Source organism: Pan troglodytes, chromosome 3, assembly GCF_028858775.2.
Source record: "Pan troglodytes isolate AG18354 chromosome 3, NHGRI_mPanTro3-v2.0_pri, whole genome shotgun sequence".
Lineage (NCBI taxonomy): Eukaryota > Metazoa > Chordata > Mammalia > Primates > Hominidae > Pan > Pan troglodytes.
The window spans coordinates 8,733,999-8,752,390 of NC_072401.2; the positions used below are offsets into that span (position 1 = coordinate 8,733,999).

At 51.7% G+C, this 18,392-nt stretch overlaps 1 protein-coding gene across 12 annotated transcripts in view; it reads right to left on the bottom strand.

The window, feature by feature from the left end:
• Nucleotides 1–18,392, bottom strand: part of ACOX3 (acyl-CoA oxidase 3, pristanoyl) — a 69,147-nt gene that overhangs the window by 36,573 nt on the left and 14,182 nt on the right. For all 12 annotated transcript variants that reach the window (XR_008547428.2, XM_063809380.1, XM_024356019.3 and 9 more), the window contains exons 2-7: nt 12,807–12,964; nt 12,179–12,412; nt 11,261–11,335; nt 10,699–10,788; nt 6,774–6,917; nt 2,519–2,607 (exon numbers count right to left, since the gene is read on the bottom strand). Coding sequence is in view for 11 of the 12 variants with exons in the window: in XM_063809380.1 (XP_063665450.1) it covers nt 2,519–2,607; nt 6,774–6,917; nt 10,699–10,788; nt 11,261–11,335; nt 12,179–12,412; nt 12,807–12,950 (776 nt within the window). In the remaining variant the exon portion in view is untranslated. The remainder of the gene's footprint in view (nt 1–2,518; nt 2,608–6,773; nt 6,918–10,698; nt 10,789–11,260; nt 11,336–12,178; nt 12,413–12,806; nt 12,965–18,392) is intronic.

The window sequence follows — 18,392 nt, forward strand, 5'->3', positions numbered from 1 at the left end:
GGCCGCCTGCATCACCCATCCCAGCCCAACCTAGGCCTTCAAAGGCTCAGGGATCAAAGATGGACGAATCCCACTGCATCCCTGTCACCCTGCAGAGAGACACGGTGGAAAGGCTCTGGGGGCACAGGGACCTGGCTTGGTGGAGCAGCTCTGAAGCAGCGTCAAAGGGCTGTCGTTATGGTGTTCGTGGCGATCCTATAGGAGACCGTATTTCTGAGTCTTACAAGAGGCTTTACCATATCAGTGTGATGTATTAATCATTAATGGTTTGATCTAATGCTCCTTCGAATATTATCCCAGTAAGAGGTGTGGATTCAATCTCTAGAAATACGTTTATTAGGGGGGAACCAAGTGCAGGGTTTCTCTGCAATGTCCCAAAATAATGTCAAAGCCTCTCATTCATGAAACTGAATGAGCAGTGAAGAAGAGCCTTGCTCACACCCGAGGCCACCCACTGGATGTGACAATTCACCACCGCCATATGCCCGGGTGGAGATGCCTGTCGGGCCTTACGTGCACACATAGGACACTTCAGTAGATGGGTAACAGTGCCTGTGGCTGCAGAGCCCTGAAAGGGATCAGCCGGGTCTAATAAAAGGATGCAGATTCTCCAGAACAACAATGCTTCCTACACCCCATTTCCTGCACAGCGCTTCAGAGCTTCTCACCCTGAGGCCAGAGCCATTCTTCTCAAACAGACCAAGCCGCATTACATCCTCCAGATGGCTGGGGCTTCCCGCTGCCCTGAGGGCGAAGGGCCTGAACAGCGACCCTCCATACCCGCTACACGGGCACCGTCCATGCCAAGCGCCTCCCAGGCACCCTGCGAAAGTAGTCATTCAAGAGAACTGACAGCCGCAGGTCAGGGTGGCGCTCTCCTCCCTGCCAACTCCAACATTAACTAGCAGGTTCCTTGTATTATTTTAGTATAAGCCAGTGAGAACCCAGAACTCTGCAGGACAGGTGGAGTTAGGAGGGCTGTGCATATGTGTCTTGTTTTGCTTTTTTTTTTTTTTTGCCTGAAATCACAAGAATTTGCTTTTTAACAATGTCCTTTTACTTTCTTCTCAAGTTGACACTGTATAAAAATCAATCAAGATTTTCCTCTTTAGTACAGTCTGGGGCCCTGCCTGTTTTAAAGGGCCAAGCAGAGATTTAAGACACTCCCTGCCCATCACCCTGACTTCTCAGAAGAGACAGGTAGAAGGAGGTTTCTCCATCGCTGAGCGCTCAGATGCCCACTGGCCCATCTTCTCCCTCTGGAGACAACCTGGTCACGATAACCAGTTATTTCCAACTCCTGTAAGGCAGCCTCCTCTCCTCTCCACCAGCCTCGCTATGAAACACTATATGAAACATGCATATCTAGAAACACTCCTGAGACATCTTTCAGGCCATCAGGCTCAGGCATGGTCATACCTTGTCCCACTACCCGCAAGTTATAAATCATCTCGTGGGCACAGAGGGGTCTACACCCTGCTGGATCAGGCTCTCGGGGAGACAGCGTGTGGAGTCCAGCATTCGCAGTGAGGGAGGCACCAACTGGGCCAGTGGCCAGGAAGTTCAAACCCGGCCTGCTCAGGCAGGGCCTGGCAGGGCCCTGGCACAGGGACCTCTCTTGTCACCTACTTTACAGATGAGGAAATGCCAAGAAAGCTGGTCAAGGTGACACAAAGGGCCGGCTGCACATCTGTCTCACTCCAAAAGTCATGCTGCTAACGACCTGGAGCTCCAAAATCCAATCCCTCAAAGACCCTCAAGGCCCTTGTGGCCTGGCCTCCCTACCCCGCCTGCATCCCAGCACAGGCCTGGGCCTGACACTTCCCACTGCTTCCTCCACCTGAAACGCTGCACATTCCAAAATCACTAGCCACTTCTCCCCGGCCACCCAGGCCTCCATGTGGCCATCAAGCATTCATTAATCTTTCTACGCCCCTCCCCTCTGCACACCCCATCCAACCCTTCAGCCAGGCCTTGGCCACACCAACCCGGTGTCACATGTGTGCTGCTAAATAGATATATGTGGGCTGATTAAACAAATAAGCCAGCGGAATTCTCTTTCTAAGTGCTGTGACACTGGGATTACCCGGAAAGGAGCAAGCCCACTCCGGAGGCAGAAACTGCAGATATGGGTCCCTTGAGATCAGCATGGATGTGTGCAGAGGCTGAGCCGGGGGAGGCTCAGGATGCTGAGGAGGACCTCACACAGAGGAGGCAGCCCCCCAGGCAGGGGCCCCACCAGCTGTACACAGAGGCCTGGGTCTGATCTGAGAGTGTGGAGCCGCCTGCCAAGGTGAAGCTGGTTTGCTGAGGTCTCTGATCAAGTTGGCCTCCCAAAGTGGAGTTCAAGCAGGACGTGGCCAGTGCATGCACAGGGGCTAGGCGTAGGTCCCCACCGCATTTGAGTCTAAGAGGGCAGGGCATGGCATCCATGGGGCCAGTGAGATCTCAGACATGAGCGACAACGCAGCCTGGGCCTTGGCAGGAAGCTCAGGGCTCAGCAGCCTCCGTCACTCACCCATTATCCAGACCGTTCTGCCCGAGTTTTTTTCCTATGTCGCCGACCATCACTCCAGGCATGGGAAGAAGGGTCTTCGGGTCCCGGATCTATACAAAGCCACAGAAAGCAGCAAACAGCAACTGTTACAATCACACAAAAATCAAAACAAATGTGTTCAGAAACCCACAGGGTGGGCCATGGACTCAACGCTGGGCGGCTGTGGGTTAAACCATCCTCCAGAAATGATACATCCAAGTCCTAACCCCAGGACCTGGGAATGGAAGCTTATTTGGAAATAGGGTCCTGCAGATATAATGAATTTAAGAGCATCAAGATAAGGTCATCCCAAATCACCCAGGTGGGCCCTAAATCCCACAGCAAGTGTCCTGTGAGAGTCAGAAGAGGAGTGGGTGTGGGGAAGAGGGGGCCATGTGGAGACGGAGGCACAGAGTACAGCGCTGGGGCTGTAGGGATCAGCCCCACAGGGTCAGTGGGTTTCTCCCCGTGTGTGGAGACAAGAGAGCATAGAAATAAAGACACAAGACAAAGAGATAAAAGAAAAGACGGCTGGGTCCGGGGGACCACTACCACCAAGACACGGAGACCGGTAGTGGCCCCAAAGGCCAGGCTGCACTGATACTTATTGGATACAAGACAAAGGCAGGATAAGGAGAGTGAGCCATCTCCAAGGATAGGTAAGACCACATGGGTCACATGTCCACTGGACAGGGGGCCCTTCCCTGCCTGGCAGCTGAGGCACAGAGAGAGAGAGAGAGGAGACAGAGAGAAAGACAGCTTACGCCATTATTTCTGCTTATTAGAGACTTTTAGTACTTTCACTAATTTGCTACTGCTATCTAGAAGGCAGAGCCAGGTGTACAGGATGGAACATGAAGGCGGACTAGGAGGGTGACCACTGAAGCACGGCATCACAGGGAGACGGTTAGTCCTCCGGATAACTGCGGGCAAGCCTGACAAATGTCAGGCCCTCTACAAGAGGTGGAGGAGTAGAGTCTTCTCTAAACTCCCCCAGGGAAAGGAAGACTCCCTTTCCCAGTCTGCTAAGTAGCAGGTGTTTTTCCTTGACACTTATGCTACTGCTAGACCACGGTCTGCTTGGCAACGGGCGTCTTCCCAGACGCTGGCATCACTGCTAGACCAAGGAGCCCTCTGGTGGCCCTGTCTGGGCATAACAGAAGGCTCGTACTCTTGCCTTCTGGTCACTCCTCACTATGTCCCCTCAGCTCCTATCTCTGTATGGCCTGGTTTTTCCTAGGTTATGATTATAGAGCGAGGATTATTATAATATTGGGATAAAGAGTAATTGCTACAAACTAATGATTATTGATATTCATATATAATCATATCTAAGATCTATATCTGGTATAACTATTCTTATTTTATATTTTATTACACTGGAACAGCTCGTGTCCTCAGTCTCTTGCCTCGGCACCTGGGTGGCTTGCCGCCCACATGGGGCCACAGGCCTGGGGCCACCAGGAGCTGAAAGAGATAGGAAGGATCCTCCCCTAGAGCCTTTAAAGGGAATGCCACCCTAAAGATTCCTCAATTTCAGACCCCGGCCTCCAGAGTTGGGAGAGTACGTTATGCTGTTTCGAGCGCCCTGCTTTGTGGTGCTTTGCTGTGGCAGCCATGAGAGACTAACACGGGGGCCGGTGCTGCCGGGTGGACGTCGGGAATTTCATATTCACGTTTTAGACACAGGACTCTCTGCTAGATTTTAGTAAAGTGACAAAATGGCTGTGCAAATAGGTGTAGTGGGAGAAACGGCTATGAATATTCTGGTCAATCACCGCTCCCCAAGATACAGGTCCAGCCAGCTAATGGCTGCGCACTGTGGGAACTCGACAGAAGGACGTGGAGCTTCATCCTTGGGCACTGTTACAGCAGGGATTCCCAACCATGGGACGCGCCACCTTCCCCTTCCCCACCAGGGGACACGGGTGGTGTCTGGAGAGATTCTGGTTGTGTTAACTGCAGGAAGCTATGGCACAGAATGGCCAGACGCCAGAAGTGCTCAGCCCAGCCCTGGGCATACAGGGCGCCCCAGTGAGCACTACCCAGCCCAAACTGTCAACAGTGCCAAAGTGGAAAAGCTGCTTTAGAGACACATGGAGGTGGTGCTACGGGGAATTTAGCTATGTGCATGACCTGCTAGCTGGCTTCTGTTTATGTATGTCAATTCACCATCTAACTTCACTGAACTTTAAAATAAAGAAACACTAAAAAAGGGCTAAAACCCAAATGTAAACATCCTCTCCTTTTCTAAAATCTTTCAGCAAGGCCCAGTAAAGATTCAGACACTGTCTCACAAAAAAAAAAAAAAAAAAAGAAAAAAAGAAAGAAACCTGCAAAAGATGCCTGCCCCTCCGCCCACCAGCTCAGGTCTGGGGCGCAGATCACAATCCTGTCCAAATAACCCCAAGACCACTGTTTCCGTCCCTCCTTATCAGGCAGGAGGCCGTGGCTCTGGGAGGTGGACTCAGGTGCCCTGAGCACTTGGTGCAGTGGCGAGAGGGGCGACACAATCCTGCGGAGTGTTTTTAGCACAACATAAACAAGTCTAAAACACTGCGGCTCTATGTCCCCAAAATCAGACACGCCGAAAGCTGCTGAATTCTAGTCCAGGCAACTCCCGCAAGAAGTCCACTCCAGGTAGAAATCTATAATCACAGAAACAAGGCACACTGGCCTCAGGTAACTACGATGCTGTGATAAATACATATTTGGCCTTGTACCTGCTTCCCAGCACACGACTCCTAAAACCCTGGACTCTCTGCAGTGGTGACAGTCTTTTGTGTGCTCATGAGATGGTTGCAGACCCCTAAATAGCTTCAGGATGAAGACCAAGGTACAATTAGGGGATTGATCAGAGGCACAGGCCACAACCTGGACTTGCCATCGGCATCCAAAGGGTTGGGGAGCTTCTTGTGGGACTGAGCCCTCACTGCGGCGGGGGGCGGGGTCTGAGGCTCACCCCAGGTGAACAGCATCAGTATGGAGTTAAATCAGAGGACGCCCAGCTGCTCTCTGCTGCAGAGCTGCCTGCTGGTGGGGAGAAACCCACACACATCTAATGTCAGAAGCGTTGTGATGGCTGCATGACAGTAGGAAAAACACTTTGGTTTTGTCCTGTAACCTTACAATGAAAAAAATCTCTCTGGTCTGCAATAGCTCAAACGTCAGGTCAACTGAAAAATAAGAACATGAGCAACAAAAGAAAAAAACGTAAAACTGGACTCCATCGAAATTGAAAAACTTTGTGCATCAAATCAACCAGATGGTCTCAGAGGCCTGCAGCTCCTGTGGCCAGGAGCCTTGGCCAGGCCCTCTCAGCTGTGTCACTGGGGGACACTGGGCTGGATGGTTCTTTCTAAGGCAAGGGTGGGGCTGTCTGTGCACTGTGGGCAGGGCTGTCTGCACCGTGGGAGGGGCTGCGGGATACACTGTGGGTGGGGCTGCCTATGCACCCTGGGAGGGGCCGTGGGATATACCATAGGCGGGGCTGTCTGCACTGTGCCAGGACTGTCTGCACTGTGGGTGGAGCTGTCTGTGCACTGCGGGTGGGCCTGTAGGATACACTGTGGGCAGGGCTGTGGGATACACTTTGGGCGGGCCTGTCTGTGCACTGTGGGCAGGGCTATCTGTACTGTGGGTGGGGCTGTCTGTGCACTGTGGGCAGGGCTGTCTGTGCACTGTGGGCAGGACTGTCTGCACTGTAGGCAGAGCTGTCTGTGTGCTGCGGGTAGGGCTGTAGGATACACCGTGGGCGGGGCTGTGGGATACACTTTGGGCAGGCCTGTCTGTGCACCGTGGGCAGGGCTATCTGTACTGTGGGTGGAGCTGTCTGTGCACTGTGGGCAGGACTGTCTGCACTGTGGGCAGAGCTATCTGTGCGCTGCTGGTGGGGCTGTAGGATACACTGTGGGTGGGGCTGTAGGAATACACTGTGGGCGGAGCTGTCTGTGCACTGTGGGCGGGGCTGTCTGTGCACTGTGGGCAGGGTTGTGGGATGCACTGTGGGCGGGGCTATCTGCATTGTGGGCAGGGCTGTGGAATGCACTGTGGGCGGGGCTGTTTGCACTGTGGGCGGGGCTATGGGATGCACTGGGGTCCTGGGCAGTGTCCCTGGTCCACTCACCAGATGCCAGAAGCATGCCCCACCCTTGTTATGACAAAAATGACTCCAGACATTACCAGTGCTTCCTGGGGGTAAACACTGCCCCCACTGAGGGCCACCCCAGCGTCCTACCTGCACGATAAACGGATGCAGCCCATGGCACTGGTCCCCCGGCACGCACAGCTTAGCAAACACCACCGCGTGAGTGGCTGTCTTGCCCATGTTGCCAACCCAAAACTTGGCAGCTTCGAAATCAGGGGAATGTATGATGAATTCCTGCACAAGGGAAAAATTAGGTTAGTTATAATTAGCAACTAAAGCATATGCAGAATTGGTGTTTTCCTTTTAGACAGATTCCATTTTCTACGTTCAAAATCTCTGAGGCAAGAGTTGAAACTAATCGCACATTTTAGTTCTTGTATGGCACAGGCAGGCCTATTTTTTAAACACAGCCTATTCCTGGGCCTTATGACTTAAAGAACCTTCAGATGCAAAATACTCCGCAGGCTGGCAAACGCTTCCAGGGAGTTTTCATTATCATATAGTCTTCAGTCCCTGACCACGCCCCTTAGGTAGAAACACTGTGGATACACTGTGGGCGGAGCTGTCTGTGCACTGTGGGCGGGGCTGTCTGTGCCCTGTGGGCAGGGCTGTGGGAATGCCGTGCAGTCCACTCAGTCCTTTAGGACCTCTAATTCACAACACACTGCTGCCCCCTTGCTGTCTCTCCCATCCACAGCTCCGTGATTGACAGTTATATCCCAAATGCCCCGAGCACAAGGCAGCCGCTCAGAACATCAGAAGAAAGGAAGGAATGAACGCATGCGTGAACTAGCAGATGGGCTGTGGCATCACAGCGTTCGGTGTTTGGCTAGAAGGGGTGTGGACAGATCCCCAAGGAACACTGAGGATGCTGCATGGGTCAGAAGCGAAGAGCACGTGGGAACAGGCAGGAGCTGGGCCGCTGGGGCTGGGCCTGCCCCAGGGGCGTCTGCTGGGAACCCTTCGAGTAAGGCTGGGAGGGAGGATGCGGACCAGCAGTGCTGCGTAATGTGGCCGGGATCCGCAAGCGGACAAAGATGAGCGCCTTCAGGCAGACAGCCCACAGGTGGCCCACAGAGCTGCCCTGGGCCGCCTCGGGAGACACTGATCCTCCACGCGGAGCTTGCCAGTCACTGCTAGGGGCTGTCGTGGCTAAGTTTTGGTTCTGGTTCCAGCCCTTGCAGGGTGGGAGGCTACAAAATAACGTGCCGGGGAGGGCTTCCTCCTGTCTAACCAGTGGGATTTTGTAAACTGAGAGTAGTGAACAATCATCCTATAGATCCTGAAGTTTCACTGAGGAGAAGTAGGAGGTGGGGTGGCTGCCAGCCATGCCTTCTGTTCTTTTCTCTCAGGGGACCACCAGCTCTTCGCCTGCCAGGGTAAGGAGGGCTCCCAGTCTCAGCCAGGCCCTCCCCATTCATTCTTCAGCACGCGGCAGTTCTGATACCTCCACCTGTCACTCATTCTCCGCAGTGCAGGTGTGCACTGCAACACCGGCCCAAGCCGGCTCCTCGGGGCCTGCACTGCTCCACACAGATCTTTCCCACTGTCTCGACTGTCTGGCTGCCTTCTTGCGCCCCGGCATGCCAGCTTTGCTCTCTGGAGGGCCTCCATGGTGCCCAGCACATCTCACTTCTTTCTGTTGGTGTCTGTGTCTCCCCCACAGCCCACAACTTCAGGACAGCAGAGACCTGTCTGCTGTGCTCGCCACTTCCAGCCCAGTCTTGGAAAGCTGTGCCTCACACACAACAGGTACCCAGCAATGCCTGCTGTCCAAATAAATGCTCAGCCAGCAGCCCAGCCTGGATCCTGGGCACCCCAACTCTACGGATCTGATGCCACACTCCGACCTCTGCTTAGGGATCAAATGCCAAAAAGAAGGAGGTGGAAATGGGAGGTGGTCCTCTGATGCCCCACCCCAAGGCTACCTGGGTGCCGTTGTCCATCTGCCTGTCAGAAAGGGCCCCGCCTCCTGGCACTGCAGGCCACAGGCAAAGAGGACAGCAGGAGGAGAAGCAGCCATGGGGCCAGAAAGACCTGGGTTCAGATAAAGATATCTTATGGCTTAAAAGAAAATTCTGAAAAGAGCCTCATGCCCTACTTTCTCCTAGCCCCACTCTGAGCAGGAGCCTTGGCCCCACTCCCAAGGCCCCACAGCGGGGGCACCCTGTGCGAGGACCACCTCTTATCCCTGCTGGGCTGCGGGTCTGCTTGAGTTCATTCCTGGGCTCTTCCATGCAGTACCCCAGGCACAGTCCACACAGCCCAGGCTGTGTAATGAATGGATGGATGGAAGAATGAATGGATGGATGGAAGAATGAATGGATGGATGGAAGAATGAATGGATGGATGGAAGAATGAATGGATGGATGGAAGAATGAATGGATGGATGGAAGAATGAATGGATGGATGAGAGAATGAATGAATGGATGGAAGAATGAATGGATGGATGAAAGAATGAATGGATGGGTGAGAGAATGAATGGATGGATGGAAGGATGAATGGATGGATGGAAGAATGAATGGATAGATGGAAGAATGAATGGATGGATGAAAGAATGATGGATGGATGACCGTTGAGCACATCTGCAGGTGCAGAGCTTCACTTCCTGCCACACAACAGTCCTCCCTGACCACTGCCAATGGGGAAGGGTGGAAGGCGGGTGAGGAAAGACTGGCAGGGAGACCTAGGCCTCAGGGACAAGCGGAGGCCAAGGAGAGTCACGTGGTGGCAGGGAGGCAGGGCCAGGGAACAGAACAGGGTGGGTGGGGACCCTCCCCATCCTCCCTCCCTGCCCTGCGCCCCTCCACAGCACTGACAGCCCCAGGGCATCCATCTGTGGCCCATCTCCCTCTACCCCTGTGCCCCTCCACAGCACTGACAGCCCCAGGGCATCCATCTGTGGCCCATCTCCCTCCACCCCTGTGCCCCTCCATAGCACTGACAGCCCCAGGGCATCCATCTGTGGCCCATCTCCCTCCAACCCGTGCCCCTCCATAGCACTGACAGCCCCAGGGCATCCATCTGTGGCCCATCTCCCTCCAACCCGCGCCCCTCCAAAGCACTGACAGCCCCAGGGCATCCATCTGTGGCCCATCTCCCTCCAACTCGCGCCCCTCCACAGCACTGACAGCCCCAGGGCATCCATCTGTGGCCTGTCTCACTGCACCCCTGCGCCCCTCCACAGCACTGACAGCCCCAGGGCATCCATCTGTGGCCCGTCTCACTGCAACCCTGCGCCCCTCCACAGCACTGACAGCCCCAGGGCATCCATCTGTGGCCCATCTCCCTCCACCCCTGCGCCCCTCCACAGCACTGACAGCCCCAGGGCATCCATCTGTGGCCCGTCTCACTGCACCCCTGTGCCCCTCCACAGCACCGACAGCCCCAGGGCATCCATCTGTGGCCCGTCTCACTGCACCCTGCGCCCCTCCACAGCACTGACAGCCCCAGTGCATCCATCTGTGGCCCGTCTCACTGCACCACACCAGAAGCTCCCAGGCAGCGGCCACAATGCAGGTACCAGAGAGGTCAAGAGGATGGCAAGGACCCGAGGAGTCAGACTGCGGTGGCGGAAATGGACAAGGCAGGCTCTTCGCAGAGGGACAGCCACAAAGGGCAGAGGGCAGGGAGCATGTTGTCTCCATGGGGCCCATCGTAGAAACCAAGGGCCATGCGAACGGTTTATGAATCCACTACGCGTAGGCAGCCAGGTAAACAAGGCAATAAATTTTACAGAATGAGGGCTTCTTCACTGCACTCAAATTACACACAAATCCAAACCACGATCAATTCCCCATAAAGTTCATGGTGGGCACAGGCTTTGTCCTCCAATGCCTGATCTCCTGGGCCCCACTTTTCAGTGTGATGAATCTCAGTGGGTATTTCTACACATGTGTATGTGGACAGGCCTCTTGCTTTAATGTTTTTTTTTTCTTATTCTTGGCAACGGCATTTGCACTCATGACGTCTCATATGCTCCAAACCCAGGGATCCGGGGGAAGGTAATACCTACCTCAGTGGCAGGATCGTAGTGGGCAGTCGTGCGAATGGCCTTGGTATTACTGCCGTGGCTTAATTCGGTCAGAGCAAAACATCCAAAAATCTAAACGTCAAAGCACAAAATGATGGAAAGCAAGAAAAGTTCTTTGTGCACATTCCCAGAAGGACCTCACTGCCATCTTTCCTTTAAAGATGAAACCACATATCAAAGCCCCAAATTTCCATCTACCCAACTAGTGACTTGACTGAGTCATGCTGCCACACTCAGCTGGCAACCACAGCAGCCTGCACCAAGCTGACCGCAGCTGCTCCACGTCAGCAAGGTGGCAGGAACTGCTCGTCAGGAAAAGACAGTGGAAGGCCTCAGTGACAATTCACCTGGTGCTAGGAAGTCAATGTGCCTGTGTTTGCTAAAGAACAGTGCTAGCTATTTGGTGAGAAGCCTGAGAACACTAGGAAACAAGAAGAGCATAAGCCCCCTGGGCACCCCCTTCTACAATCTTCTCTTTTCACAAATCTCTACAGAGATCAAGCAAGAGAACCAGGCTCACAATTCACCATGAACCAGAACTTACCTCCATCCTGAAGATCTTTTGAATATATGTGAGATGTCTTTCAGAACCAGAACTGTAAACTGCTGATCCAAAAACCTGAAAGTATAGCATCGTCCTATCAACAGGGGGCAGGTAAGAAGAGTACTGCTCTTCCGGAACATCACAACAGACAACGGCACTCAACACCATGCCCACACTGGTTCCCTGCCACACTGCACTTTCCCCAAGGTGGAGAACAAGTGCTGAGAGGTTAGCCAGCAGCCTGGATGCCCAAGGCCAGGGTCTCCTGACACACAGCTGCCCCGGGTCCCTGAGTTCATGTGAGTGGTAAGACCTACATCTCTGTGCCAAGCACCTTGTATAAGGCACACAGAAATCACCTGGGAATTAAGATGCCTGCAAGGAGTCCTGGGGGTCTGAGGACAGCAGGGAGAGCTGTAAGGAGAGCAGAGCCCACCAGCCCATCAAACAATGCAGGCAAGGCTAAGGGCAAAGCCATTTTGCCCAAGCTCAGCTCTGCTGGTATGTTACAAAGGAAGGAAAAACACAGGTTTCTCCCTTTGGCCTACTTTTTAAATTTTTTTATTTTTTTTTAATCATTTGTCTCTTTTTTTGTATGAGGTAAAAAAAAAAAAAAAAAAAAGTCCCAACAGCTCCTCTTCTGATGGGACTTGAAGCTTCACCACATTGTATTTTATTCAAGGACTTATGTGTGTAAATTTACAATTACATGATGGTGGATGGGCTTGAAAATAAAAAAATGAAAAGGGGGACTGAAATTTTTTAAAAAACATTAAAAAAAAGATAATTTTTAAAATTTGCAAATATAGCTGGACAAACTGGTGTTTCTCTGCCTCTTGGTTGGCCCTGGGACAGGCATCCCTCAAGGCTCAGCGCATCATGAAAGCCGTTTCCCTCTCCCCTGGGCCGCATGCTCACCAAGCTATGGAGGAGGTACTTGGCAGCCAGAGAAGAGTCATACATCCCCAGGCACTGAATCAAGGCGGGGACCTTCAGAGGGCTCTTGAACATGTCTTCGACACTGAGGAAGTCATACTCGAAGATCCGCTTGCATCGAAGGAAGTTCAGCTCGCGATACTTCTCCAAGGACAGATCAGCTCCAGGGGAACGAGCGAAAAGAGGGTCGTTCTCAAGAGCTGAGAAGATGGTTTTCTGGAAACGCAGGAGATGGGGAAGGCTTATTTGGAGTAAAAGATGGACTCTCCATGTGCCCTTATATAGTTTACCTCCAGGCCACAGGCTTCATGGGACACAGTCTGACCCGGAGACACCCAGACAGAGATATGACTATCATTCCCAATGGACTAGAGGACTGGAGGCTTAAGAAACATCAACAATCCGTGTTCATCTCCAGACTCCTCATCAATTCCCTGAGGCCTGTCCTGGGGTGCAGAGAGGAGAGAGGCCGCGCTGCCTGGGATGAGCCTCGCCCGGCAGAGGAGGAGCTGTGAGAGCCAGAAATCCCATTCTGCTAACGAACTAAGACCCCACTGGGAAAAAAGACAAGCTGCGCGCAACCGCGCAACCGCGCAACCGCACACCTCACCTTAAAGCGGAGCATGTCCTCCCCTTCCGTGAACAGCGCCAGCTCCTTCCAGCTGAAGGACGCTCTTGCTCGGTAGGCATCGAGGGGCCCCCTGGGGAATTCTGGGAGCAGAGCTGTGTCGCCTCCTTCCACAGTGGATGCCATCGCGTGATAAGAGCCTGCACAAAACATGCAACCTGAATCCATGCTCTCCCATCTATGGGTTCAAACTACCCCCACCAACAGGAGAGCCCGCAACACCTTACAAATCAGAGAAAAGTAAACTTGAAATCCAAAAGGATGGCAAAAGAGAATCACTCTGTGAATGGCTAGCATCATTTTCCCAGAAGAAAAGGCGAGAAGAATTCCCTCGTCCACTCCTGAACACAGATGCCAAGGACACAGAAGAGAGCCAGGCACAGCCTGGGGGTCACCAGGCACACAGGGCAGAGGGATCGTCAGAGGTCTTGTTTTCTGTCACACAGCCTTGCCTGAGAGTACCCTGCCCTCTTGGGAGCACCCTGGACATCCAGACTCATCCCCAAGGCTCACTAAACCCAGGGTCAGGAAGCATTCACTCTGGAATCCAGCCAGTGCCAGCCAGTCCACTCTGGCCACACACAATGGTACCTCACGTCTCCACCCACTGCCGGTCCACCTGGACACAGGGCCTCCAGCACAGAACATCTGATCACAGGCTTCTGCACTGGCTTCTCCTCGACATATAGACACCTGGCTTCCCGCTAACACAGCAGGCCTCCCAGAACTCAGCTCTCTTGACCAAATAACCATTCTGGAATTTTCTGGATAGACTGGGTCCTTTTCCTAGTGGCTTGGCTGATGAAGGCATTGAAGGGAATGGCTGGTGAACCCAAGTCTGTCTGAGTCCTGGGCGTGGGCCGCCCACCTTCACTCTTTAAGGCCTAGAGGAAAGAGGAACTTTTGAGTCCTTTGAGCTGAAACAGCCTGCGGTGCTGGAGCCTGAGTCTGGCCGCTCAGGATGCTGACTCCCCTCTGTGCAGGGAGGTGGGAGCCGCAGGTCTGAGCACCTGCTGGTGGGCGGCGGCAGGAATCCTGCCTTCTATAGTCTTATCTTATGTCGCCCTCCAACAGCTGTGAGCCAAGTACTACTGCCCCCCCTGAAAGATGGAGAAACGGAAGCTCAGAGAGGCTGTGTTTCCCAAACCCCCTCCGCTGAGAAGTGGGGAGAAGGACTCCAAGCCCAGCAATGTCTAACCTCAGAGTCATGCCTTTCAAGTACCACCTTAAGACACTGGAAAAGAAACACAAAGTAAACTTAAATTATTTCCTTCCTTCTTAAAGCAGAAGGAAGAAAATAATAAAAGATAGAGCAACTGTGAATGAAACAGAGAACAGAAAAATAGAGAAAAATCAATAAACGATCAAGTTGGTTCCTTGCAAAGACTGACACAATTGGCAAACTTTCAGCTAGACTGGCCAAATAAAAAGGAGAAAACACAAATTCCTCATCAGGAATCAAAGATGGGACATCACCACTGACCCTAAAGAAATAAAAAGGATTGTAAGGGAATATTGTGAACCATGGTATGCCAACAAATGACATGAAGTGGTCATATTCCTGGGAAGACACAGCTAACAAAACTGCCTTATGAAAAACTGAAAATCTGAACAGATCTATAATGACTGAAGAGATTGAATTAGCGATCAATAAACTGTCCATGAAGAAAAACCAGGGGTTCCATTGTGAATTCTGCCAAACATTTAAAGAAGATCAATTATTCAAGCTCTTCCCAAAAACAGAAGAGAAGATAATACTTCCCAACTCATTCTATGAGGCCAGTATTACTTTGACACCAAAACCAGACAAAGACATCACAAGAGAACTAGAGATAAACATCTCTTGTAATACAGATGCAAAAATCCTGAATGAAATTTTATAAACTGAATCCAGCAACATATAAAAAAGATTATATGTGCCAGGCATGGTGGCACATGGCTGTAATCCCAGCTACTCAGGAGGCTGAGGCAGGAGAATCGCTTGAACCTGGGAGACAGAAGTTGCAGTGAACCAAGTTTGCACCACTGCATTCCAGCCTGGGTGACAGAGCGAGACTCCATCTCAAAAAAAAAAAAAAAAAAAAATTCTTAAGACTCAATAATAAAATGACAAAAAAACAATTAAAAAATGGGCAAAGGGTTCAAATAGACATTTCTCCAAAGACAGACAAATGGCCAAAAAATACAGGAAAGGCCAGGCACGCTCACACCTGTAATCCCTTTGGGAGGCCGAGACGGGCGGATCACCTGAGGTCAGGAGTTTGAGACAGCCTGGCCAACACGGTGAAACCCCATCGCTACTGAAAATACAAAAATTAGCTGGGCATGGTGGCGCATGCCTGTAATCCCAGATGCTCAGGAGGCTGAGGCAGGAGAATCGGTTGAACCAGGAGGCAGAGGCTGCAGTGAGCTGAGATTGTGCCATTGCACTCTAGCCTGGGCAACAAGAATGAAACTCCGTCTCAAAGAAAACAAAACAAACAAACAACAACAACAAAAACACAGAAAAATATGGTCAACATCATTAGCCACCAGGAAAATGCAAACCAAAAACCCAATGAGAGACCACTTCACATCCACTAGGATGGCAATGAGCAAAAAGATACTAAATGCCGGCTATAGTGGCACGTGCCTGTGGTCCCAGCTACTCTGGGGAGGCTAAGGCAGGAGGACAGCTTGAGCCCAGGAGTTTGAGACCAGCCTGGGTGATACAGCAAGACCTTATCTCTTAAAGAACCAGATAAATAGGCCAGGCGCAGTGGCTCATGCCTGTAATCCCAGCACTTTGGGAGGCCCAGATGGGTGGATCATGAGGTCAGGAATTCAAGACCAGCCTGGCCAACATGGTGAAACCTCATCTCTACTAAAAATACAAAAAAATTAGCCGGGCATGGTGGCAGGTGCCTATAGTCCCAGCTACTTGGGAGGCTGAGGCAGAGAATTACTTAAACCCGGGAGGCAGAGATTGCAGTAGCCTAGATTGCGCCACTGCACTCCAGCCTGGGTGACAGAGTGAAACTCTGTCTCAAAAAAAAAAAAAAAAAAAGAAAAAAGAAACAGAAAAATAATCACAAGTATTGAGAGGATGTGGAGAAATCAGACTCTCATGCCCTTCCAGTGAAAATGTAAAGTGACCCAGCCATTCTGGAGAACAGTGTGGCAGTTCCACAAGTGATTAAACATGGAGTGACCACATGACTCAGCAATTCCACTCTGAGGTATGTACGCAAGAGAACCGAAAACATCACGTCCTCAATGTGTGCAAGGCTCCCCGATTCACACCTCCAGACTCGTGAGCTCATTTGGCAGTCAACGGCAATTCCCCACCTCTCATGTTCTGGAGATGCCCATACTGAGTGTTCAACACTGAATTCAGCCTCTCAGCCCTGACCCAGCTTCGCCTCCTGCACCCCAGTTCCACACTGCCAGTCACCTAAGGATTACTTGAATTACAAACCCCAGTGTCATGTTGGAATTCCCCTCTCCATGCGCCATAACCTCAGTACATTACCAAGTCCACAGTGCATCTCTAACACCTTACGGAATCTTCTCATTTCTCTCCAGCCCGATAAAACCCTCGTAACAACCTCCAGTTACTGAGCTGGTGCTGTGTGCAGGTGACTGTGTTAAGCAGCTACACAGACCTCAACTGTGCCCACCAAGCCCAAGTACTATCAGTAGTCTCCTTTTCCAGGTGAGGAAACTGGAGCTTCTTAGAAACATTGACCATGGTCATACAACTATTATCAAGCACAGCTGGCTCCAAATCCCCAGATCCTAACAAGTACCTATGGGCCCATGCCACTTGAAGTCACCAACCTTACTGCATTATGGTACAACTGTTAGAGATAAGGATTGTGAAGCCAGACTGTCTGGGTTCAAATCTCAATGTTACAGCTTCCTAGCTGGGCGACCTTCCTAAGATCTGTGCACCTTGGGGGTGATAATACAGTGGTGCTGAGAGACAGGACTAGCTGGATTTCCAAGGCTGACTAAGAATTCCTAAGCCTAGCTGGGGAAGGTGACCACACCCACCTTTAAACATGGGGCTTGTAACTCAGCTCACACCAGACCAATCAGGTAGTAAAGAGAGCTCACTAAAATACCAATTAGGCTAAAAACAGGAGGTAAAGAAATAATTAAATCACCTATCCCTTGAGAGCACAGGGGGAGGGACAATGATCAGGATATAAACCCAGGCATTTGAGCCAGATCAGGCAACTCCCTTTGGGTACCCCCTCGTTGAATGGGAGCTCTGTTTTCACTCTATTAAATCTTGCAACTGCACACTCTTCTGGTCCATGTTTGTTCCAGCTCCAGCTGAGCTATCACTTGCTGTCCACCACTGCTGATCATCGCCATCGCAGACCCACCACTGACTTCCACCCCTCCGGATCCAGCAGGGTGTCCACTGAGCTTCTGATCCAGTGAGGCACCCATTGCTGCTCCCAATCGGGCTAGAGGCTCACCATTGTTCCTGCGTGGCTAAGTGCCTGGGTTCGTCCTAATTGAGCTGAACACTAGTCCCTGGGTTCCACAGTTCTCTTCCGTGACCCACGGCTTCTAATAGAGCTATAACACTCACCACATGGCCCAAGGTTCCATTCCTTGGAATCCATGAGGCCAAGAACCCCAGGTCAGAGAGCAAGAGGCTTGCTGCCATTTTGGAAGCGGCCCACCACCATCTTGGGAGCTCTGGGAGCAAAGACTCATCGGTAACATTTGCTGGGCTCGTATGGGGATTCTCCAAAGCGGTGAGTAATATTGAACCACTTTCACTTGCTATTCTGTCCTATCCTTCCTTAGAATTGGAGGAAAATACTGGGCACCTGTTGGCTGGTTAAAAATGATTAGCGCGGCCACCGGACTTAAGACTCAGGTGTGAGGCTTTCTGGGAAAAGACTTTCTAACAACCCCCAACCCTTTTGGGTTGGGAGCATTGGTCTGCCTGGAACCAGCCTCCACTTTTACAGTTTTCTTGGGGAAGCTGAGGACCGACTAGAGGCAGAAAGCTGTCGTCCCAAATTCCTGGCATTGGCCGGTCGAGATCATGGTGCAGCCAGAAGTCTCTATTCAACAGTTGCCCATGCGTGCACCCCTATCTCTCCTTCTGGCCCATACCTCCTGGGTCCTAACCATGACTTTCTTGAAAGTGTAGCCCCAAAATTCTCCTTACCTCTGAATCTACTTCCTCTGATCCCTGCCTCCTAGGTACTAATGCTTCAGACTCACTTCCTCTCCCAAGTATTAGAGCAAGTTGTATCTCCAAAGGGATCTAAGGAAGCTCTACGCTGTGTCCTTAAGCACCTAGGGTATGAACCCAGGGAGTCTTGTCCCTGGTGTCCCTCCCAATTTAGATATACAGCTCTCGACATGGGAAGTTATGTGGGACCTACCACCCTTGCCAGGGCCCCAAGTTTGTAAATGGCTAGGAGGATTGCTCTCCCATTGTGTAAGATGCTCTCCTCCCCCAATTTCTACCCAGCTTACCTCCCCCACTGCAATACAATCTCTAAGCCTTAACTCCTTGGCCAGGGCCTTAGAAGTGATGACCCAGTACTTTAACAA